A 14654-nucleotide genomic window follows, 5' to 3' on the forward strand; every position below is an offset into this window, starting at 1 on the left:
GCAGCTTGCTAGTTTTATTACATGCTAGATATGTAGGCTAAATATGTATGATCAATTACTTAATCATGGCTGTAGATACTTAAGCACAAACCTGTGTATTTGATAATGTTTTCATCAAGAAAATGATTAGCACTTTGCAGAAGTGCTGATTCCTGCATGAGGGTTGTGCATTTGTGTTTTTGCATCCCCACAGAAACAATGATTCACACAAAGATTCCTGTCAGTCAATTTCATTATTGGAAAATATAAAAAAGAATCGGTTTTATTTTAAAAACCATAAAAGCACAAACCTTAATCTCAACAGCACAAACGAGCACAAACGTAGCACAAACGAACGAGACTAGCTTGGAGTGATTTGGTCGTGGAGGGGGGGCTGGTGACATCACGCGTGTGAAAAATAAAATGAATGTAACTTGACAAAGCAAGTGATTGAAGCGTTAATTTTAACAGCACAAACAAGCACAAATGTAGCACAAACGAATGAGACTACTTTCTCTACTAATTTGGAGAAATTTGGGCGTGGAGGGGGGGCTGCGTGACGTCACAGGTCAGAAAATGTATTTTTAAATTACGCAAAAGCCTTAATAGCACAAACGAAAATATTTACAACACAAATGGGCACAAACCCGGCACAAACGAACTGCAGTGTTATTTCAGCATTTTGGGTTTGAGGGGGGGGGGTCAGCTTCACGTAGGTTTCCTGCTTTCCCTTCGGCTTGGTCAGCAAGCTTGTCGGCATCTTTTTCGAGACTGGTGGCCACTTCGTTCAGGACCACCCTCTTTTTTCTTAGTTCCTCAACGTGGTCCTCGGCAGCCTTTCTCTTTTGTTTCTGTGCCTGGCTCTCCTGTTTTCTTCTTTCTTCTTCCAGGTAAAGGCGGTACTGTGACCTGGCCGAAGCAGCAGCTCCCAGGAGCTCTTTTGTCAGGGGCACATTAAGAACTCCCCCACAGACAGACACATAATCACATATGATTCTCTGAGCCACAATGGCATCCTCCTGCATGTTGTCTTCCTCTACCTCCTTATTGACAGAAAAGCCACGTTCCACAGTCGATTGGCCATGGGAAAGAAGCAGAAGCTTCTTACAGAAAGTCCAAAGCTCAGGATAGGACTTGCACAGGTGGCCATGTAGAAAAACATCAAGCCTGGTTTGCATCGGCTGGAATGACGAGAAAGACTCTGATTTTGGTTTATCTGGATTATCACATCACCTGATAAAAACAAACATGCACGCACACACACACACGTCAAGGTGAGGAAGTTAACCATGAATCAAACAGACAGATGACTGAAAAACCCAAGTTTATATTGCATATGATATTTCATTGTGACCACATACAACAAATTTAATAGCTTCTGTATTGTTAGCTTTTGTATTGTTAAGTACCGGCAGAGACGCCTCCTAACAGCTGGCCTTCCTGCAGAAACTTCTGCACAAGACGTTTCATTCTCTCCTTGGACAAGTCCGGGTCAGAGAACATGTTTCTTGGGTCCAAGGATGCCATTTGCCTCACAATACCATACTTCAACGGGCTCTTCATCTGAAGTTTTTGGACTATTTTTGTAATGCAGTCCACGCAGTCCTGCCTAAACTCTAGCTCTCTGCATTCACTTACAGTGCTCTGATGCCTACTCTGGAGTTCCTGACAGGAGTGGTAGGGTAAAATCTGATTACCACATTATTTTGGCCATGTCCCTGACTTGTGCTTTCCTGATCCTGATTTTGAATCTATATCTATTGACAAAGCCTTTATTTGTGAATTTTCATAGCTTAAAAGTTGTATTTCATGCTACACATGTGGCACAATAAGCCTATATATATACTCATAATACAATGTGCATGATTAGGCTTTTGTTACAATGTCAGATGGCATATGGAACAAATAGCATAGTTTAGGATGTGGTGAGGCAATCATTGATGCAAGGAAAGCAAAAATCTCTCATTATTTACCTTCAGAACGGTTTCTGCCCCCAGGCCAATGTCGACATTCTTGAGTGGAACTCTTGCCGTCTGGTCAGTGGAGTCCAACTTGACAAGTTGAAGTGGAGTGATTCTTCTCAGGACCTCAGATTTGATGAACCTCTTAAATAGGCTCTGAGAAGATAAGAAGTACAATGCTTAAGAACACATTTAAACTCATATGAGATGTTCAAAACAACAACAAGGCAAAACCATGTCATCTGTGCATGTCATCTGTGCATTACCTTGATCAGCACAGTCAAATCTTAACTGATGAATGGCAACACAGGCTCGTCTGTTTGGTATTTTGTGAGGAATGGGGTAAAGATCCTGGAGATCGCCATAAAGAAGTGAAACTTCGCCATGATGAGAGGGTCCTGCCTCGCCACAGCAAGGCAGTCATAAGATGCTGTTCTGGGAGCCGGGAATTGTCTGTCTGTAACTGCATCGACGTACTGCTCAATCTGGGGCCATACGTCAATGGCTCTGCTCACCACTGGCAGGTTCTCGATCCAGCGATGGTGTAGCGGATACATATGTTAGTTTATGGATTATGAACGGGGCACCATCCTGATTGCTCAGGAACCAGTATTGTGATAACGGAGTTAGGTGGAATATGGTTTGATCAGTCTCATTACTAAAGGGTTAAGTTCTGGTTCCGCGCAGTGACCTAATACCATCGACCAAAATATGCATTTACCACCGTGACCAGATGAATAAATGTCCACATTTATTAAATGGTTAATATTACAATTGATACAAAGCATATGAATGATTTGGCTCAAATTGAAACGAAACCTAAGTGTGAATCTACTAATTTAAACCAGGGATATAATAGTGAACAACAAAGAATATAAAATTAAACAACAACAGCGAATGATACAGTTATCGACGGTCATGAGATTTAAATGTATTATATGACTATCCTAAGGCTTGCCTAACTAGCGTAGGACCCAGGGACGGACACGAGGTCTTTAGAGAGAGAATAGAAAAGAAGAAAGAGGAAGTTTGGGCAGGTTAATGGCAACAGTATTTACTATTTTGGACTTCGGGAGAGATAGAAGCTGGCAACCCCAAAAGAGCATGAACTGAGCATCTTACTTCGACGAAGAGGCTTGGTTACGCGGACCAACCGGTGCGCGTTCACGGTTCGTTTCTTGAGGCAGCTAAGGTCTGCGGAGCAGGTCACGTGAGACGGCTCGGGTCGCGGAGACTTAGCGGTGACGTCACAGTCGCAGCTGGAGTGCGCAGACAAACTTGTGAAGATACTTGACTGAGAAAGATGAGCTTGACTTGAACGACTAGACGAAATAAAAGTACTTTTGACGACGAAACGTAGAATAAAGAAAATAAAAGAAAATAAAGAAGAATCTTCTGTTGGACTCGGTGAGAGCGTTAGTTGCAGTTTCTTGGCATCGCTCTTCTGGACATTGTGGTGTTCGGCGTGAGTCCAGCGAACAGTTGCGATGGTTTGGCGTGTTCGAGTCTTTGAGTCTCGGCGACTCTGGCGAAGTTCTCCAAGTCTTCCCAAATTACCAGGCTGCCAAGCTCATTGTTTCGCTTCGAGCTAGGGCTTTTAAAACAAGTTTTAGGGGCGTAATTGTAAGGCGCTTTCATGTTCATCAGGCCATTGACCATTGGCCTTTATTAACGAATATTCATGACCTCTGCCCAGACAGGGGAGAGAAAGAGAGAGAGAGAGAGTGGGAGAGCGAGGAGTGCCCGTCTTTCCAGGTCTAGTTAATGACTTAACCATAGAAGACAGATTAACACAATTCGAAGACAAAGTAAACTAATCCTAAATAAATTGTCTTACATACTCTGCCTAAACAAGAATTAATTTGGTTCTATTAGTCTACACATTTGAGCCATTCTCAATTTCCACTTTTGGACAACAAATGACATAATGCACAGACAGGCATAAATGTGAGGTCACATACGTACACATGAGAATGATTACATTCGATGAGTAACATACAAACTAATACATAGATATGCATCAATGTGGTGTGTTTATACAGTAACACGTATTCTAATAAGATCACTTAATACTGAATACATGAAAGATCATAAGTTGTGTCTTTATATCAACCACATGGCACAGTGTTCACATTTAAATGGTCTTGTGGTCCTTTGTTCTTAAGGCTGGAATGCTGAATACTGGTTTCAAGAATAATTAATCTTTCCTTGTATGGAAGGTAGTCAAGTTCGGTGTCTCTAGACTGCATTCGCCGAGCTGGTTCCTGTAGGCTGAATCCCAATTCTGTGTACAGTTCAGATTTGGAGTTACAGAGATCTCTGAAATATTTGTATCTTCAGCTCTGGATTATAACACAGGACATAGAGTGGGTTTAAACTGTGGGCAATCAGATAAGGTTGGAATTTAGAGTTTTATGGTCCTTCCTGACTGTGGTCCCAGTGTCCTTCGACGAAGGTTGGTTTTGACCAGCCTCTCTTAGATGGCCTCTCTCCCAAGCTCAGGAGATCATAAGGTCAGCATTGTAGGCTTTTGGGAGGTAAACACCACTATGGATGTGGGTCCTTTGGGGCCTGTTGCTGTTGTAAAGAATCAGTGTTTATCTTTACATACCATCAAAGAAATCTGGGTGAGTCAGTCGCTCAGTTCTAGGCAAAGGATTCCATTTTGGGTGTCACAGTGAAATGGCGTTTAGCTGTCTCCACTACAATGGCCACAGAAAGGCAACGGGAAAACAGATGACTTTGTGAGGGTTGTGAAGTCTTCCCTTCTGGCAGGATTGTTGTGGAAAACGGTGTGGAGTGCTTGAAGTACCTTGTTGATCTGCCAGAGGGACACATGGTTTGACATATGAAATTATTATTTTCTATTCATTTCTAACCTAACTGAATATTTCAAGGTTAATTATATTTTGTAGCCCTTATGAAGAGAGTACTGTTGTCCTCATATGTAGCAAATGGTTTTTAATGTGTGTATGACGCTTTTTATGTGTGACTAGTTACCAACTGACTACAAGGTGGAGTTAAAGGTGGAGTCTATGCACCTGCCACTTAGTTGTATTTGAGTGTTTGAGCCTTCTCTTTGTTATAGGGACTTGGGAATTAGTTAATGGATAGGCTCTGTAGAAGACACTTGTGGCAACGCATCAGCGCAACATATTAAAGGCTTTTTAACCTAATCAATGAAATGAAATGAAATGTGCCATATTTTTGTCAATTGTGATTTTTTACACCCCAATCGAAATTTGTCCTCCGCTTTTTAACCCATCTGTGCAGTCAGAACACACACACACACACTAGTGATTACTAGGGGGCTGTGGATCACACGTGCCCAGAGCGGTGGGCAGCCCTCGCCCGGTGCCCGGGGAGCAGTCAGGGTTAGGTGCATTGCTCAAGGGCACCTCAGTCATGGCCTGTCTGGGAATCAAACCCACGACCCTCCAGTCACAAGACCAGTTCCCTAACCGCCAGGCCATGACTGCCCAAGCAGTTTGCCATTGGAAATTTTTGGCAAAACTTTAACATCAGCAACATCTGTAGCCAAGTTTGACATTTTTTTCTAACCACCTTTGAAGGAGTTATGGAGTGCATGCAGACCACAAATTCCCACCACGATCAGCTGAGAACCAAATTCCTCTGCATGGTCCTGCTGCAGAAGTTCAAAGAACTTCCAATTGACGTTCGGACCATCCATGGACACCAACTTCCTCAGCTGCAGATCCTGGACACAGTCCTGGGGAACAGTTATAATTATTTTCAAAAGCAGACAAGGCTAGCCTAGGCTCAGACAAGACATATTCAATGGCTAACAACCAGAACACAAAGTTAACTCACTTTGAATCGGTGAAGCAAGTCCTGGGCGGTCGCGTGTCCCAAGAACTGGGAACCAAGAAACCTGGACTGGACACGGTCGTCCTTCCAGACACGGACGTGGATGTCGAGTTGCTTGTTTTTAGTGCTGTGGTTGAGGGTTTCATCAAACATGAGGATGAACTCGCTGCTAGAATTCACCTCTGCCACAAGCTCTTTTTAAAAAAATGGAGCTAGACCGAATGCTGCAACATATCTTGTTTTATCTTTTCCGCAAGTAAATGATTTAACTAAGGCGGAATCAGGGAACATGGCTTTAAACAATGAGTCAATTCCTTCATTTGATCGGTATGACTGGTGACTCGTAACTGTTTTTAGTACCCATATTACCTCAGCCTTCAAAGTACTTGTAGAGCCACATACAGCTTGAATGCTAGGTTGAGCAGATTCTTTTGTTATACTGATAGCCATTGTAGTAGCGCTAGCAGCAGAGCAAAACGTCGATATTGCAGGCTGCTGCTGACGAGCCTTCGCGAAGGCAACATGTTTTACGCTATTCATGTGGGAATCCACCGCTTTAATCCCCATCGTGCCGAGCTTGAACACTTTGCAGCACACCGAACAGCTTGCCTCACTGGTATCTGTGATGGCTGTGAGCCACCATGAATATTTTGGGTCTTCCAACCATTTCTGGCTAAATTTACATTTCCCCATCTCTCCGAACAGACGTTAGCGTACACACAGCCCGCATAAAAATTCGATCCTGCCAGTCCAACAAATACGGGTGCTCGTAAAGGCAGAAATACTTGCGAGCAACACAATTGCTTTGTGCAATTGTATTGTATTGGTTGAGCAATGCATGGCTACCGATTTCCGCCCTCGGAAGTTCAACACATGGCTGACGGAATTATTCCTCCCTAAATTTAGCTCCGCAAATTTAAGACAGTTTGGTTGAAAATTTAAGACAAAATAAGACTTTTCAATGCCTTATTTGGCAAAAATGAAATTTAATACCATTTAAGACTTTTTAAGGACCCGCGGCCACTCTGAGCTCATGTGCCCCTGGTGGCACCCCTAGAATCCCCAGAGGTACCAAAATATTTTTTGGGGGGTACGGAGCATATTTGTATATGTGGTCTTTCATATATTCCCCTTTGTATTGTACTGTATTGCCCTCCCTGATTTAACTGCTCTAGCCCACTCGCCATCTGATCCAGGAGAGTTAGACAGTCTAACCAACTGCATAGAGAATACCTGCAGGTCAGATCTAGATATAGTAGCTCCACTCAAATATAAAAAGTCTAGATCTAAAAAAACTCGCTCCGTGGTACACTGACCAAACTAGAAACTTAAAACAAATAGCACGTAAATTAGAGTGTAAATGGCGATCTACTAAGTTGGAAGTATTCTACTGTGCCTGTAAGGATAGCATTATTGACTACAAACGGGCACTCGCTAAAGCACGCTTAGCATACCTAGCCTCACTGATAGAGAAAAATAAAACAATCCTAGATTTCTTTTTAATACTATTTCCAAACTTACAAAAAATCAAGTAGGTGCAGAACCTCAGATTCCAGTAAACCTCACTAGTAAAGTATTTATAGATTTTTTTGATAATAAAATAGAGAATATTAGACAAAATATAAAACCTTTTATTAGCAATACAACTGGTATGTCATCTGGTTTGATTGATATCGATTTAAATCACATACTGGGAGAAAAACTTGATGCTTTTCATCCACTCCCACAATCAGAATTAGAGAAAAAAATGTCTTCCTTAAATTGTGCTACCTGCACACTAGACTCGGTTCCCTCAAAGTTATTAAAAGAGGTATTACCAGCGGTAACTGAACCTCTTCTAACTATAGTTAACTCATCCATTACAATAGGTCACATGCCAAAATCATTAAAATTAGCAGTTATTAAACCTCTGATCAAGAAACCAAATCTTGATCCTACTGTGCTATCTAATTATAGACCCATTTCAAACACATCATTTATATCTAAGATCATAGAAAAAGCTGTTGCCCAGCAATTATGCCTATATCTGCATAGGAATCACATATTTGAAAAGTTCCAATCTGGTTTTAGGCCCCATCACAGTACTGAAACAGCATTAGTTAAAGTAACAAATGATCTCCTCCTTGCTTTAGATCAAGGCTATGTATCGCTGTTAGTGCTTCTTGATTTTAGTGCAGCTTTCGACACAATTGATCATAGGATCTTGCTAGAAAGGTTAGAACGCTGTGTTGGAGTCTCTGGCACAGCCCTTTCATGGTTTTATTCTTACTTAACAAATCGCTATGAGTTTGTAGAGCTCAATAATATTCCATCCAAACATACAAAAGTTAAATATGGGGTCCCGCAAGGCTCCATTTTAGGACCACTATTATTTACATTATATATGCTACCATTGAGCACAGTTATAAACAAACATGATGTCAATTTTCACTGCTATGCAGATGACACTCAACTTTACATATCAGCCAAACCTGATGACAAACTCAGTTTAAGAAAAATTGAGGCCTGTGTAAGAGATATTAAATGCTGGATGTCTCTAAACTTCCTCCAACTTAATGAGGACAAAACAGAAGTTCTCCTTCTGGGCCCTAAGGCCTCAAAACAGAAAATTCCAGATCTAATGCTTAATCTCGCAGACTACCCCATTACACCTGGCACAGTAGCCAAAAACCTAGGCGTCATACTCGACTCTGACCTATCATTTGATAAATACATAGATAATACTACTAGGATAGCTTTTCTACATCTCCGCAACATTGCTAAGTTAAGAAATGCATTATCACAGGATGATGCGGAAAAATTGGTGCACGCCTTTGTTAGCTCTAGATTAGACTACTGCAATGCACTACTGTCAGGATGTTCAAATAGGAATCTAAATAAACTTCAAATAGTTCAAAATGCCGCAGCCAGGGTTCTGACCAGAACTAGAAAATTTCAGCACATCAGTCCAGTCCTATCAGCCCTTCATTGGCTCCCAGTTAAATTCCGTATTGACTTTAAAATTGACTTTTATTAACTTTTAAAGCATTGCACGGGCTTGCTCATGAATACCTTCAGGAACTTATTTCCTATTACGAACCCCCACGTCCACTAAGATCACAGGGTGCTGGTCTTTTATTAGTTCCAAAAATTAACAAGGTAACAGCAGGGGGAAGAGCCTTTTCTTGTAAGGCCCCCCAGCTTTGGAATAATCTTCCTAAATGCGTCCAGGACTCTGACACAGTCACAATCTTTAAGTCTAGGTTGAAAACCCACTTATTTAGTTTAGCGTTTGATAATTAATATCCCCCCTTAGATAAAGGTACAGATCCAGGGGTTCACAGGCGAAGGGTTTTATGGTAGACTGGGGCGCTGGTGCGGTCATCCTGTCACTGCTCGTGGTCACTCAAGTTTGTTGACAGTGCAGTGGACGGATGCCATTGTCTCAGAATGCCCCCAAGCCTATGTTACCTTCTGGTTCTGCTTTATTTAGCTAGGCTGTAATAATTTAACTTAATGCCGGAGTTGCTGCCACACTCCAGAAATGTTTATAATTTCACCTGTCCTGTATATGTCCTCATACAGAGCTAATTTTTCCTGTTTTATTTCTCCACATGGCTGCCTGCCTGCTTGAGGAATAATGAGATGAGGAGACCAGCGATCCATCCTGGGCCGGCCACCTCCTGCCTAATCGGATGCCTAGATCATGATGGACATTATTACATCTTTCTCCTTTTCTTTCTCTTCTTTCTGTCTAAATTGTTGTTGTTGTCATGGTGACCGGTGTCGGCCAGAGGAGGATGGGTTTCCCCCCTGAGTCTTGGTTCCTCTCAAGGTTTCTTCCTCACGCAAAAAACTAGGGAGTTTTTCCTTGCCACTGTCGCCTTTGGCTTGCTCACTGGGGGCTAGGACTCGGCACTTGTAAAGCTGCTTTGTGACAACAACTGTTGTAAAAAGTGCTATATAAATAAAATTTGATTGATTGATTATCCGGTAACGTTTCTCATGTTCAATTACCAACTACTATCTCTTATGTGCCGATCCACATTTACACTAACAAATTACATTCATAACCAAGCAGGGACACTGATGCCAGTTAAGCCCGGTTCACACTACACGATTTTAGGCTGGTCTTTCAGTCGCCGACTGATCGCTGACAAAAACTGTGGTCGGAGGCTAATCGGCGATCACTCGTCGCTCGCTCAGTCGTGTAGTGTGAACTGCTGAAAGACGCTGAAAGACGCTCGCCGAGCCGTCGCTGACTGGTCGCAGACGACTGGCAGATATCTAGCATGTTTAATATCTAGCAGTCGGCGACTGAAAGTCGGCAGCAGCGTCTAGCTACAGCCAATGGGAACGCGGAGAGAGAACCGCGGCACCGCTGAAGATATCTCTGAAGAATGTAAAAAACTTTCAAGAATGCTTTCAAAACAGTAACGCAGCAAACACACAAAATCCTCACCTTTCTTACAACTTTACAACAACACTGTGTTTAAGTTATTGTGACAGCACTGGAGAAATAGTGCGATTGATTATATGTTCACTGCAACGGAGAGATGAAATAATTTTGGCAACTTGGGACGATGGAGTGTATAAACGGTAAAAAAAAATAACAATAACGAAAATGTGGAGTACATGTACATAGTTTTTTTCTTCTACGTGGTTCTGGGAGAGTTTCGTTTTCGTGTTCTCGTGTTTTTGGACGGCAGCCAGATGAGTCTGCGATTACCCAGTCGTTCCCCAGTCGTGTAATTCGTGAGCCCGCGTCGCCGATTAGTCATGTAGTGTGAACGCCACAACAACTGAAAGACTCGCGATTACAGCACGACCAGTCGTGTAGTGCGGACGGCACAAAAACCTGACTGAAAAGTCGTGTAGTGTGAACCAGGCTTTAGCCTCCTAGCCATGGAGAGTGAAAACATAAGGAAACTAAAATCATTCATGACTGATGAGGAAACGGTCAAACGTCTGTGCTCAGAGTCTCCCACTACTGTTTACCTGTGTGAATGTGTTGATGTTGCTGGAAATGACTCCGCTGAGTAAAACTCTTCCCACACTCTGAGCAGTGATATGGCTTCTCTCCTGTGTGAATGCGCTGGTGTTCATTGAGATGATTCTGTTGAGTAAAACTCTTCCCACACTCTGAGCAGTGATATGGCTTCTCTCCTGTGTGAATGCGCTGGTGTTCATTGAGATGACTCTGTTGAGTAAAACTCTTCCCACACTCTGAGCAGTGGTATGGCTTATCTCCTGTGTGAATGCGCTGGTGTTCATTGAGATGACTCCGCTGAGTAAAACTCTTCCCACACTCTGAGCAGTGATATGGCTTCTCTCCTGTGTGAATGCCCTGGTGTTTTTTGAGACTATTCTGTTGAGTAATACTCTTCCCACACTCTGAGCAGTGATATGGCTTCTCTCCTGTGTGAATGCGCTGGTGTTCATTGAGATGACTCTGTCTAGTAAAACTCTTCCCACACTCTGAGCAGTGGTATGGCTTATCTCCTGTGTGAATGCGCTGGTGCAGTTGAAGACTTCCCTGTGTAGTAAAACTCTTCCCACACTCTGAGCAGTGATATGGCTTCTCTCCTGTGTGAATGCCCTGGTGTTTTTTGAGACTATTCTGTTGAGTAAAACTCTTCCCACACTCTGAGCAGTGATATGGCTTCTCTCCTGTGTGAATGCGCTGGTGTTCATTGAGATGACTCTGTCTAGTAAAACTCTTCCCACACTCTGAGCAGTGATATGGCTTCTCTCCTGTGTGAATGCGCTGGTGCAGTTGAAGACTTCCCTGTGTAGTAAAACTCTTCCCACACTCTGAGCAGTGATATGGCTTCTCGCCTGTGTGAATGCGCTGGTGTTCATTGAGATGACTCCGCTGAGTAAAACTCTTCCCACACTCTGAGCAGTGATATGGCTTCTCTCCTGTGTGAATGCGCTGGTGCAGTTGAAGACTTCCCTGTGTAGTAAAACTCTTCCCACACTCTGAGCAGTGATATGGCTTCTCTCCTGTGTGAATGCGCTGGTGTTCATTGAGATGACTCTGTCTAGTAAAACTCTTCCCACACTCTGAGCAGTGATATGGCTTCTCTCCTGTGTGAATGCGCTGGTGCAGTTGAAGACTTCTCTGTGTAGTAAAACTCTTCCCACACTCTGAGCAGTGATATGGCTTCTCTCCTGTGTGAATGCCCTGGTGTTTTTTGAGACTATTCTGTTGAGTAAAACTATTCCCACACTCTGAGCAGTGATATGGCTTCTCTCCTGTGTGAATGCGCTGGTGTTCATTGAGATGACTCTGTCTAGTAAAACTTCTCCCACACTCTGAGCAGTGATATGGCTTCTCTCCGGTGTGAATGCGCTGGTGTGTTTTGAGATTATTCTGTTGAGTAAAACTCTTCCCACACTCTGAGCAGTGATATGGCTTCTCTCCTGTGTGAATGCGCTGGTGTACGTTGAGATGACTCTGTGTAGTAAAACTCTTCCCACACTCTGAGCAGTGATATGGCTTCTCTCCGGTGTGAATGCGCTGGTGTGTTTTGAGATTATTCTGTTGAGTAAAACTCTTCCCACACTCTGAGCAGTGATATGGTTTCTCTCCTGTGTGAATGCGCTGGTGTTCGTTGAGATTAATCTGTTTAGTAAAACTCTTCCCACACTCTGAGCAGTGATATGGCTTCTCTCCTGTGTGAATGTGCTGGTGTTGCTGGAGATGACCGTGTTTAGTAAAACTCTTTCCACACTCTAAGCAGTTGTAGCTTTTCTCCTTTTCCATGTTTACTGATTTCAACAGTCTGACATACTCCTCACAGATAAATGTGTTTATGTAGGTAACGTTTACAGCATTGATTCCTAGAGGAAAAAGACATTGCAAATTCATTGTGAGATGAAGATGAAACAATCATGACAAAGAACCATTTGGGCTCTGCATAATGCTAAAGACATTCATGCTAAATACCATCAGGAGACAGTGCTAGGCTTCCTTACTTAAAATGAAAACATTTGTCTATGTTGTGATACGTGTCTCTCTCTGTTTGGTTCAGTGCCACTCTATGTGCCAGTCTATAGGGACTTTTATTTTGTAGGGTTCATCAACTTTATTTTATATAAGTTGTTCTTTTCCTTCCTTTCTCTCTCATGGTGCTGCAGAGCTGCTTTGGTCTGTTGAAGCTCCTTATGAGTTCCAGCAGTGTGATTTGATCTTTTAAATTATTGTGCATCAGAGAATTAATCTATGGGCAGCACCAACATATCACAGAAAATTCACCTGTGCACATGATTACTCATTGTGCCATGTTTCCAGGTTGAATAAAGGTAAAAATTATGTTGGCCTCTTTAGAAAGCACTCCTGTTAAAAGTGTGTAAAAAGTCACATGATCCACAAAGGACATATTTTGTACGTACGTATTTGTACGTGTAGTGTGATGTATTAGAAAGTTGCTGTGCATTTGTTTGAACGTCACATGTGAATTTACAACTATCACATTTTGTATTTGTAAGTCGTGGTTTTCATTTGAAAGTCATGTTATGTTTGCTTGCAAATAGAATATTTGTGGAATATGTTCTGTTTGTTTACAATGTTTGGGCAGCATTATAACTCCATAGCAGAGTTACTGTCGTGATCAGAAGGGTCTATAACCCAGTCTGTGTGTGTATAATGAGATTGGGAGATACTGTGTTAATACTGTGTTAAAGGATGTATAACCCAGCCTGTGTGTATAATGAGATTGGGAGATACTGTGTTAATATTGTGTTAAAGGATGTATAACCCAGCCTGTGTGTATAATGAGATTGGGAGATACTGTGATAATACTGTGTTAAAGGATGTATAATCCAGCCTGTGTGTGTAATGACACCCAAAACAAACAAGGCTGCATTATGTATTCAAATCCAAAAGGTACAATTAGGCCTACAGGCTACCTGTAGGCTGTGTGTGTGCTTTAAACGGTTGCTTATTTATCTGGATTATACTGAGAAATTTATCAGTCACATATTTAAAATATAACTCGCCTCTTCAGAAGATTTCAAATGTATCACTGTTAAGACAACTTCAACATTTCTGTTGGACTGAAAATTATTAGAATAAAATAAATTTTAAAATTCCACACTTCACATTTATTAAAATAAAAAAAAACATGTACATGCACACGTGGTGTACATCTAACACATCTACTTTATTCAAACTGTTTCTCAACATAGATCTCTGAGCCATTTCGTATTAAATGCCATGTAATTTTTACAGCGTATCTGTTAATGCTGTAAAAGGTGTTTGAGATCTACAGTATAGGCGAGATCTACTGCCATGTTTTGGTGAAATATAAAATAGCTTTTTTTGTAAAAGGGCATTTTAATGCTGTGCTGGCAGGCTGCATATTGTCGCCTGGTCCGAACTTTGGACATGCCTGCATTAAAGCATAACTTCCTATACACACCAACATAACGTTTTATTAAAATATATATTTGATCTCATATTGTCTTTCACTAATAAATAACAATGTATAAACAACTGGAGAAAATGACAGATGGGTTGAAAACTCAAATGCTGATCCTACAGATCACAAGGAGTTCCTGAGGGGGCGTCAAAGCTTCTCCCAAATGTTGTTATTGTGCTTAGGAAAAGTACACACATATATATCTATCTATATGATTTCACCTAAACGTAAAATTACTTCAATGAATAACCAAACTAAATCAAATGTATGTAACATTACAACACATACACTATAACAGCATAAAATCAAATAAATCGTACATTAAAGCTACTGTAATAAAACCGTACAATATAACTAGCATATAAGCTTTTATCTTTGTAACAGGAACCACTGAGCTACTAAACAAAAGAACCAAATATAATTATATTCGTATAGTATCAAATAAGTAGCTACGTTATCTGGCTGGGTTAGTTAGCGCTAC

At 41.7% G+C, this 14654-nt stretch overlaps 1 protein-coding gene across 1 annotated transcript in view; it reads right to left on the reverse strand.

Annotated features, from left to right (window-relative positions):
- Positions 1-14654, reverse strand: part of LOC143497157 (uncharacterized) — a 48208-nt gene that overhangs the window by 33212 nt on the left and 342 nt on the right. The window contains 1 exon segment of the mRNA XM_076992957.1: positions 10736-12593. Coding sequence (XP_076849072.1) covers positions 10736-12516 — 1781 coding nt within the window. The 5' untranslated portion in view covers positions 12517-12593.

Source organism: Brachyhypopomus gauderio, unplaced genomic scaffold (genome assembly GCF_052324685.1).
Source record: "Brachyhypopomus gauderio isolate BG-103 unplaced genomic scaffold, BGAUD_0.2 sc101, whole genome shotgun sequence".
Lineage (NCBI taxonomy): Eukaryota > Metazoa > Chordata > Actinopteri > Gymnotiformes > Hypopomidae > Brachyhypopomus > Brachyhypopomus gauderio.